General features: G+C 38.8%; 2 protein-coding genes across 2 annotated transcripts in view; one reads left to right on the plus strand and one right to left on the minus strand.

Annotated features, from left to right (window-relative positions):
- Positions 1 to 5,092, plus strand: part of ICA1L (islet cell autoantigen 1 like) — an 18,553-nt gene extending 13,461 nt beyond the window's left edge. The window contains exons 11-13 of the mRNA XM_072418749.1: positions 1,876 to 2,109; positions 3,436 to 3,525; positions 4,375 to 5,092. Coding sequence (XP_072274850.1) covers positions 1,876 to 2,109; positions 3,436 to 3,525; positions 4,375 to 4,475 — 425 coding nt within the window. The 3' untranslated portion in view covers positions 4,476 to 5,092. The remainder of the gene's footprint in view (positions 1 to 1,875; positions 2,110 to 3,435; positions 3,526 to 4,374) is intronic.
- Positions 5,093 to 6,977: 1,885 nt separating this feature from the next.
- The window catches only part of FAM117B (family with sequence similarity 117 member B), a gene marked incomplete in the record, with an annotated part of 24,242 nt that continues 20,143 nt past the window's right edge, over positions 6,978 to 11,076 (minus strand). The window contains 2 exon segments of the mRNA XM_072419135.1: positions 6,978 to 7,698; positions 8,333 to 8,623. Coding sequence (XP_072275236.1) covers positions 7,354 to 7,698; positions 8,333 to 8,623 — 636 coding nt within the window.

Here is an 11,076-nt window from a genome sequence, read left to right on the forward strand (position 1 = left end):
TTTTTAAGAAAGCCATTGCAGGTTTGTGGGATTACACAGGTTCTCCCATGATAGTATTCTCCAGGTGGGAGTGCAATTCCTTTATTCATTGCTGTTACCCTTTTTATGCTTTAATGCATAGGGTGGGCACCAGAGAAAAGAAACAAGTTACAGAAGAATTTATATTAAGCAAGTTATGGTGGGAGTGGGAGAGTTTCAGTAGTTTAGACTACTGCTCACATAACTGGGTTGGTTTGACACTACTCCACGAAAGCAGTGTGTTGTCAGCCTACAACACGATTTATGGGTATGCTGCATTTTTGTTAGGTTGCTGGGTATTTCTGTTCTGCAATAATTGTGCACGTAGTATAGTTACATACTGCATTTTTTTATTGTGCCTCAGTACTTGCTATATTTTTCTAGCAAAAGCACACTTGTATGCTTGTAAGTAGTTAGGGCATATTTTAAAATGGCTCACTTATAATTTAAAGTAGTTCTGTGTGTAGTTCTTTATTCTGATTCTCTCCCCTGAAAAAGCACGTTTGTGCAAAACGTGTCGGGTACAAAAACACCCTTTCTACAAATTGGATATCCTTCTTGCAGACCTTTTATAACCTCTACTATAAACCATTCAATTTGGGTAATTACTGTACAATTCTGGTATTGAGATACAGGGAGCATTCCTAATTTCTTCATTCTCCTTCTAATCTATGCCAGAATGATGCATTGAATATTGGTGAGCCTGGCCTGACATATTACACTCATACAGCGGCATTTATACATTTATGGTCCAATCATTTCATTGCTTGTTTTAATGCAAATTAAAACTATCATTCATTCTGCCACCTAGTGGACAAATATTAAAAGAGCACAGTCGTCACAATAGTAAATGTTATATCTTCCAACAAATAAATGGAATCTTGGCCACATTAACAGCCGAATATTACATAAATACTCTCCATAGCTTACCAGTCTAATATGTACTACACTGAAATGTGTCACTGAAGCAAATTTGACATTTTTCAGGTACTTAGTTTTGAAAAGTCCAGCACTTTCAAAGCGGACCTATCTCCACATTTTCTACTTTAAATAAAACAATAGATAACCCTTTTATATGAGATAAAAAATTTTTTTTTTTTTTTTTTTTCAAACCTTTATTTTACATTTTTAATTTTCCCCTTCTGAACATCGTGGCTGTAAAGACTGAATAAGAAACCTGCAGCCTCCTGGCATATCTACATCCCATATCCCAGGAGCCTGCCGGCTGCTTATTCTGCACGTGCCAGCTCTCAGGCATGCACAGAAGGGGCTTTATTCTACTGGTAAAAGTGCTGATCCCATGCATAGGGTGTGAGACCAGCACTTTTATTTACACATTTTCTGGAAGTCACGTGATCTTGCGCCTGTGCAGTGCGAGATTAGGTGACTTCAGCAGAAGAACGAGGAAGAAGATGGCTGCACCCGGTGTCTAGCCCGCCCCAGGACAAAGAAGGAAGAGAGGACAACGTGGAATCACAGGGGGATTGATAGCTTTCCACCTGTCATGTCACTATTTAATGACAATGTCCTTTCTGGTTGGAGAAGTAGTCTGTTTAAGCAGTGGAATGGATATGGCAGTGTTAGTCCATGAAATTAGGCCATACTCAAATGACAAAACAAAATGAAGTTGAAGAGTTAATAAAGCTTATTAGGCATCTTGTGGTCATTGATCTTATGCAGAACCTTTAGTTGTAAAACTTTAAAATGGAGTAAAGGTTAATTTCAAACCAAACCATTATTGTGTGTGTATATGTATATATATATATATATATATATTCATAATAAAGTGCAGATATTTCAGACTACCCAGTTTCCCTGTAATTTGGAGCTTATCCAGTATTGTTTTTGTACCTCCAGAGCCTAAGGACCTGTTACTGGACAGTGCAGAAGCGGAGGATTTTGAGCAGGAGTTTTCTTTCCTGAGTTTACAAGCCCCCCTTTCTCCAGAGCTGCCACCAGAAGAACTGAATTTGTTTGGAGGCTCCAGCTCCAAGGATGCTGATCCATGGACACAGCAATCAGACAAGCTTTCTGGATTTCTTCCTTCCAAGCTCCTTGATATGGGCCTGCAGACTGTTGGGGAATTGAGCAGTAAGTTATTTCTTTATCATTGTTTTCAGTTGTTTCACGCTGAAGTGCAGGAAAGAAAGAATATTTATGGAGAAACCTCCTGGACTCCCAAGTAGTGGACTTCCTAGCTGTGAGATTTGTAAGGCCTAATTGGCGATTATTCAGACTAGCTTCCAATATCTGCTTTTTTAGCATCTGAAATGCACTGCAAAAGCCTCCAATTGAAAGAAATTGTGTACTCTCTGTGGATGCTTCGGGGTAGTAAATCAGTTGGCAACTTAAACAATGTTATTATTACAACACAGTATTATTATAGCGCTGACATATTACACAGCGCTCTACAAAGTCCATAGTCATGTCACTACCGAGGGAGCATTTCTGCATAGAAACCCAAACAGGTCATTGTCTGTGCTGAGAGGGAGCTTCAATGTCTCTCACTACAGGCTTGGCGGCCGTGGTGGGGTTATTATAAGACTGGATGGATAGAATTACAAATCATTGACACTTGGCTGTTCACACAATAATTGCTTTAGGTCCGATCCTGGGTTGGTAAATAAATTCTGTGCATGCTTGTATACCAATTCCACTGTATAATGGATCATCCGTTATCTTACGTCTATAGATGCATTAGTCACCCAATCCCATGCGGCATGGTGGCTCAGTGGTTAGCACTTTTGCAGCACTAGGTCCCATGTTTGAATCTCGGCCAGGACACTATCTGCATGGAGTTTGCAGGTTCTCCCCGGGTCTGCGTGGGTTTCCTCCCACATTCCAAAAACATGCAGTTAGGTTATTTGGCTTCCCCTCAAAATTGACCTTAGACTACAATATTGACATATGCCTATGGTAGGGACATTAGATTGTGAGCTCTTTAGAGGGACAGTTGGTGACACGACTATGGACTTTGTACTGCGCTGCATAATATGATGGCGCTATATAAATACTGTGTAGTAATAATGCATTATGTTAGAGCAGTCCATTTATTTATATAGCGGTCTAACTTGCCCTAACGACCCTACAATCACACATGCAGTAGTTTGTGTTGGGAGTGGCATAGCATGTATGTAACACATTACCATAGCACAATGGTGTTTTAACCCATACTCACCTGGACACCACTTTTAATAAGCGATAGTTTTTTTTTTTTTTTTAAGTCTGCATGAATATATTGTACATGCTGCAATATGCAGGGCTCACCTAAATGATTTTGCAAATTAGTTTTAATGATCCTGGTCAGGTTTAGGAGTCTGAGCAGATTAGAAGGAAATAAGTTTGAGTGACATCAAAAATGTAGTCATATTTTAACTACTAAGATAATTTTACACTAACTTTTGTTTCATACCCCAGACTGGACCATGGCAGGTGCTTCTTCGAGTGGCCTGAAGTCTGACATCCAGAACTCTTCCAGCAGGAGTACAACAGAACAAGCAAGTCACAGTAAGTTTGTAATGGTTTATGGCGCAGTGTTTCTTTGACAGTTTATCAAGAAACTTTAGTTGAAAAATCCCAAATCCAGTTCCTTTTATTACTTTCACTTACTGAAGCGGTTGTGTCTCACAGTGGAAAGATTATAGAAACAGAGGCAATGCTTTTAATCTAGAAAGCAGCGGGCAGGACTAGATCAGGCATTGACTGACATACTACAAGCTGGGAATCAGCACGAATTCTGATGGCCAAAACCTCTGCAACTTTTCCACACTCTCACAGGCCGGCTCAGACTACATATGAGCATGGTAATTCTCCCAAGTCCTGGAGCAGTGCAGAATCATCCTCAGACCACCCGGGGTATTGACACAAGTGATGTAACAAATAGTATTCATATAATTGGGCCAGATGTATTGAAAATAAGTTTTTTTGCCCCCTTTTTTTTATTCAATAAATGGGCTACATGTAAGAGACCAGTACAACCTCCAGAGGTCCCAACAAATTCTAGTCCACCATACCGGAACACTATATATGATGCTGGTAGTAGGAGGGGGTATCCTGGGATGGCCAATGTTTTTGTCTGCCATTTCAGAAGCATAGGCATGCCGAGAAAGACTTTGTGTCCTCAATGTATATAGCAAAGAACTGTTGTAAAGTCATTTTGATGTAAACTAATATATAGCAGTCCATATTTATGTCAAGAATAAACCTTGAGTTATATTACAGGCAGTTTCAGTTTTAAATGATCTCATGTATCTAACCCGTTCTAATGTCTGCACCTCTTACAGTTTTGTGTCGTCTCTGGCTGAACAACTTCTAGGTTTTGTTTGTCACAATTAACATTCTTTGTCTTTATTACAGAAAAAACAGACATGTCAGCATGGCTAAACATGTTTGAAGATCTTGATCCACTTGCAAGCCAAGGTGCCACCAAACATTCAGATGAATTGTTTAGTGCATGAGTGTCTGGACAAGATGAAGTATTACAGTAAAAGGACATGTCCTAAAATGTTTTACTAGTTACAATTATACTTTTTGAACTTTTCTAGAGCCTAACACTTGAAAACTGCCACTGCAGGATTTATTTGCCTCCCGCTGTAAGGCTATGTACACACGTGCAATAATCTGTCACGATCCATTCCAACGACTGCAGGATGCATGAACGAGTGCTGTACATACAGCACTATGGAGGGGGGGAGAACGACGGAGTGACATTTCACTGTGCTCTCTCTCTTCACTTTCATTATGATTGTTCATCGTCCATCAGCTGTGGATGCGCCAGGACGGTCATTCGGATGAGGGACGAGCCCTGTACACAGGTAAGATTCTCGTCCGATAGCGGCCCAGAGCCAATTCTTGGACAAGAACAATTGCACGTGTGTACCCAGCCCAACACTACCACATGAAACTGATTTTGTTTACGAAGGATCCAGCTATCAGCTTCAGATCCCTCCAGTTATCATTCATCTCATCCCTTCCCCCTTGGTTTTATTTTAAGCAGAGTTACCTTTTATTACAGATGGTTTATTTGTACATATCTAAAGAATAGTTCTATAGAGATATGAAACATGTTTAATTCCTTAAAAAAGGCTGATGCACCATTCAAAAATGAAATATCTTGTTATTGCTATAGAAAATAAAATTTTAATTGGACATTTTCTAAAGGAACAACATGGGAGCAGACATCAATAACTCCGTTTACAACAGTGTCAGAAGTTTACAGTAGCTTTCTCTGGCCGTGGGTCAGAGGAAATGCAAACGGTCAATGCCATAAATCAATGTAAACAGCATAAGTCTTTCATAGGCCTGTATCTGTATGACAAGCCCACCAGCACCCTGCAAATTAGGCACAGGAATAGTTTAGGAACTTTGTAGTAATGATACACTTTGAGATTAGGTTACCTGGATACTTTAACTGCTTTTACCAACCCAAGGAAGTCCATCACATGTTCTGCCAAACAGAACAGAATTAGGTACTCACCTAATCCTAAAGTCCGGCTTCAGTTTTTCGACCTATACATTTTGTTTTACTGTAGTCTTTTAATTCAAACTGTGAAATAAGGTAAAAAAACAAAATGAAATAGAAAGGAGCACCAGGACAGCAATAAACTATGCAGACGTTCCAACATTATCTCAGCCCCAGTGTTTTCGGCCACTTTTAGCTGGGACTTTTCAGCAACCAGCCGGCTGTTTTTGTATAGTTACTGATGAGTTGGGTAACAATACAGCACAATACAGGGGTCACCACCGCCTACAGCTTCTTCCCACCCAGTTAAAAAAAAAAAAAATCTGAGTTGAGCACTGCACTCCTAAAAGTGTTTATGCTTCTTCTGTATCTGTCCCTATTATGTATCTGTCCCTATTATGTTATCTCTACACTGTTCTGACCCAATGCCACTGGGACAAGGTCTTGCCACAAACAGCAATAAACCAGATAGATATTCCCTGGCATTTTATCCCTTGCCTATTACAGAATAATAAAAATGTGGCATCAATATTTATTCAGAGTTGTAAGGTCAAATAATGAAGCTTCTCATCCCATAATGCTGATTGAATGCATATGCAGGGAGGGCAGACAACACAAGGGAAGGTCTGTGTTGCTGGCTTACCTTGCACACAGGAATCAGATCAGTGATATGCTAAATCCAGAATCAGTCTCTGGTCAAATAAGCTAAGCTAGGCTTGTTTCTTCTTTGAAACATACCATATGAGAAAATAGTAAAGGTTAACATAGAAAACCTACAGTGGGCAGAAGCAACATTATGTCAGGCAGTACCATACCACAGAATGATTTCCAACTACAGACATTTGTCTGCTGCCTTACAAGGATAAACACTCGGATTCTTGCAGTGCTCATTACAGAGGTCAACATGGCGAGGCTACTAAGGAAGTGGGTAAAAGAAAACCCTGTTATATACACAGCAATGCTGAGTGGCTACCACTATGTAAACTTTTTGAAAAGGCGTTTAAACAGCACCAGATTTGTGTATGACTGTATAACAACCATGAAATGGAGCCGTTACATTTAATGCCATGTAACACAGATATACTCAATAGTCACCCAGAACCCAATTTCCTCTTCTTCATTTATTTACAATTTGCCATTTCTGAAAGAGGCTATAATAGAGCTAGAATATCCTGAATATATCCCATTAGATTGGTCCCAACAGCTGGAAAACAGCTGAAATCAAATGCAAGTATCACAGCCACAAAAACTCTAACTTTCTCAACACATATGTAATTTGTACACGTGCATAAGTAAAACAACGTCTTTCATCTTTAATCACTTCACTATGGTTACATGGACCTAATTTAATAAATAGCACTGGTAATCTCCAGCAAAGCAGCTGTCCCATAATGTTACTCATTTACCTTGACAAGTTCTGCCTGCAAATTACAGGCATATAAGGCAGAAGCCCAGTACATTATGTCCTCAGTGTACGAACAGAGCCAGTGTAACACTACCCCATACATTGCATTTATTACATATTTACTCCTTTAGAACAGTCAAAAAACGATTGGCCATATCATGGGAATACTGGTATAATTTCGACCAGTTCATTATCACCAAGCTACGCAGACATTATGGCAGTTACAATGGCAGCGGTAGTCAAATGTAAAACAAAAAAAAAAATGTGACGAGAACAAGCTAACAAAGCCCTTTCCAATATCAGACACTGAGCAGATCACGTCATCTCAATACCATCAATGGTAAGGCATGCTGTCCGTTCAAATGGAAAAATATGTTCAGCAATTAAATCAGTTTAGCAAATACTGCATCTATAGTTATTCATCATGAAATCAGTGCAGTCCTTCCACTGACAGAAAGATGTTCCATGTTTAGTCCTCTTCTTCATCAATCTGACCAGTAGGATGCAATAGCGACATTGGTGATACAAGTGTGTTTGTACCGCGAGAATTGCGCTCCTGTTCCATGCTGGAGGATATGGAGGCCATGCTGAAATTCTGAACTAATGAAGAAGGGATACCTGAAGGCACGGTCAGGCTATGGTTGGTAGTTTTAAAGGTAAATTCCTGATTGGGAAGAAGAGGCTTCAGGATACTGACAAGGCAGAAGGCAGACCCACTTTTTGGAATAAAGTTTACTTTGTTCTTGTCCGGACAATAGAATGGTGGAATTTCTTGCAGTGGCTTTGGCCTAGAGTTAAATAAAAAGGCATTAAAAAGTTACTAATGGAAATGAAGTAGATGGAATAGTGTATTACTTTCCCCCCCTCCCCAAATATTGCCTCCAAAAGAAAAAAAAAATACAAACATATACTGGGACTTCCAGGTATATACATATATACACATATGGGGCTTAGTGTATCTCAGTAAGAATAGAAATGTAACGAGGCAAGACTGGTTACCTAATGATGGCTTGAAGGGACAGAGTACCTGTACTTTGTTTGGAAGTACAGTTTTACTTTAAATTTTTTTTTAGTGTCACTGAAGTAAGCACATGATTTCAAGTTTGAGATCAGCACCGCACAGGAAAGAAGAGGGAGGGACAGCACCAAAAGCTAATTTGCCGTCATACATGAACATGCGTTGTCTAGTTACATGTGGACAGGAAGACAAGGCATTATGGGTGAAAGGATGAACATCTGCTGAACCTTCCTTGTTAGCACAGTACAGATAGAAATACAAATCTTTAAGCAGATACATAAGTTCATTATATGCATTTTAACTGTATGGTTAGCTGGAGTTCACTTTTAAACTTTCAACTATAAAATGTAACTAAGTAAGGGGACCATTTTGGAGTGAATTATGTACTTATTTCTCACCAAATTGACAGTTTTTGTAAATTTACCACTTATTGTACTAAGCATGCATGGCCAGATGTAATGTGTGTGGTGAGCTTAAAAAATGAAGGATGAATCTCCAGATAGAAAACCTTAATACCTTTGTCTTTGGGATCTGCCAGGGTGTCATCAGCTGAACAGGGGCTTTCCTCATTACAATCATTTGATATGGTAATGAATGAAGCTGGAGATATGGATTGTGCGCGGCTGCTGTTGTTACTGCGGTCATTTCCAGGGGTTTGTGTATCTACACTCCGAAGGGCTAGAGGTGGTGGAGCACGGTGTCCATCTGGGATATCTTGTGGCTATAAAAGAAACAAACAAACATACAGAACAAAAAAAAACAATTATGCAGATATTTCTTCTTCACCATTTTAGATAACCTGAAATAACAATAAACATTAACGGCCCTGTTTACCAGAAAACCAGGGATCAAACTTTAGTAATACTTTGGAGACACTGCAGGATTTTTAGGAAGTCTTGTGGGAAGAATGCAGATTGCCACCAATTTGTACAAGACAAACAAAAAAGGTTTTCTGTCTGCTTTACTGGCAATACTTGGGAATCATGGAACAAGAACAAGCATGCAAAAAAGTGAGTTTTGTATTCACTTGGTATATGTTTGTACCAGATCAGTGACTCAAAGTAAACAAAGCAACCAGAAGTTTAGCAAGAGGTCAGCAATGGCAGCTGCTGCATTTTTTTTAGCTTTGTTTTTTTTAAAGTTGAACCCCTCAGCTTGATTGACTAGCATGGTAAATGGGTACAAAAGATTTTGGACATATCAAAGCAGTGTATCTTAACTCCTTTGTGGCTGTATAAGATGCTGCAACTATCTGCAGCCTCTGGTTCTCAGGAATGAAATGTGAGCTATGATAACGAAGTCCCAGGCCTCAGATATTGTTGCACAATTGTCAGGTTGGTAAAATTAAGGACCTCCATCTTGCCCCACTTGCATAATACAATAGTCTAAATGTTTAGCAATACATACCTTGTTAGATATAGACATATTAATGTATCATTAGGAGCTAGTCAGTCCATTCTAGAACTATGCTAATCTACTTGAAAACACACACTTCATTAGCAGTCTTCTATGGAGCAGGAATTATATAATGGTTTAGTTTTCCTGGATTCTCAGTATCGGAGCCCCCTGTGAGTTGGATGAAAGCCGTTCACCCCAGAAACACATGTGCACATACCAAAGAAATGCTGGCATACATAGGAACAAAACTTCGATCCCCATGTATAGGTGATACAAGGAGAGGAGCATTACAAAAAAAGGGTGTTTTTTCCAGCCATTTCAGATACAAATTGTGTTTCGTTATACCTGCCATTGCTAACTGTTCTGATGTATTGGTACTGCTTTTTGATTCACTACCCCTAAACAAGCATAAAGCCAAGAAAGTGTTTGGATACCTGACATATCTAGATTTGTTCCAAGATTTTGTTCACTGTAGAGCTTTTTAAATCCCAATTTCTTCCTCAGTATTTGCCCAGTTGTCATGCAGACGTTTATTCTTACCACTCAGCTGAACTGGAATAGTCACAGATGGTGGGGTCAGTGATATTCACCCCTAAAGGCAGAGGGTCAGCATGACAGATGGGCTTCTAGAATTATCAGAACAATCATCAGACATTTTTCTTATGATAGGTTCTCTTTTCAACATGTAGTGTCAGATATAGTGTTTCAGCAGTTTACAAAAGGAAAGCTGAAGTTAGGGAAATGATCAGGCAGACTTTGCCAGCCTCTTCTGAAAATACGAGTTACCTGGCTGTAATTAGGAAAGAATTGGGTTGGTGTGTTGTGCCCACAGCTTTTTTTATCTAGCCTATTACAGAATGCCAAACCCCTTTTGGTGCATAAATTAAAATAATGACGTATAACTGATCATAGTGAATAGAAGTGTATTTTTTTTTTTTTTTGCAAACAAAGTAATTGTATTATAAGACTTAATAAAGAGCATACATAAAGTATAAAAAAAAATCTTACAGTTATAAACCATACTAAAATGTATATAACTACATACTCTTATGATTACTTGACTATATTATTTGGCCTGTTTTATTATGTACTAATTGTTCAGTCAATAAATATATATAGTATTGCTACGGTTTGTGTTACCCCTGAGGAAGCCTAATGGCAAAATAGGTCTTAGATCCCGACGCATGTTGCACCTTACATTCATGAATTTTTGGCTTAAAAGACCTTTTACCACCATTAGTTGATCTCTATTTAGTTTCCAGTCTAGTACAATCCCATCAAGCAATGTAGTTTTGGGACCAATGATGAAATAAGATGTAAAAATTTCTTTTCGATGATATAGTTGAAGGATATATTTAGTAGCTGGTCCCAAAAAAGCTCCCATGAATTAATGTAGATTTGGGACAAAACTCTTATGTCTATGTATGCTCTTTATTAAATCTTATAATACAATTATTTTCTTCTTACCTGGCTATCATACTGACCTTCAGGGGTCAAGGTTAGATTGACACTTACACTACCTAAAGAGACAGATGTGCATGGAGCCTTAGATACTGAACTTGAATGAGTATGCAGATTGAGACTTCTGACTGCATTCCTAGTCAGGGTCACTAAACTAGTGGCAAAAGTACAAAAACGCCAAAAAAAAAAATCAGGAAAAATTAAAATTATTTTATCTTTTCCACTTTTGTCTACCTAATACACCCAATACCTTTTTCTGATACATCTGTGCAAGTGCAAAAAATACCTTCTAGTTATGCCTGAAATATTGTGAGC

This window comes from Pyxicephalus adspersus, chromosome 7, assembly GCF_032062135.1.
Source record: "Pyxicephalus adspersus chromosome 7, UCB_Pads_2.0, whole genome shotgun sequence".
Lineage (NCBI taxonomy): Eukaryota > Metazoa > Chordata > Amphibia > Anura > Pyxicephalidae > Pyxicephalus > Pyxicephalus adspersus.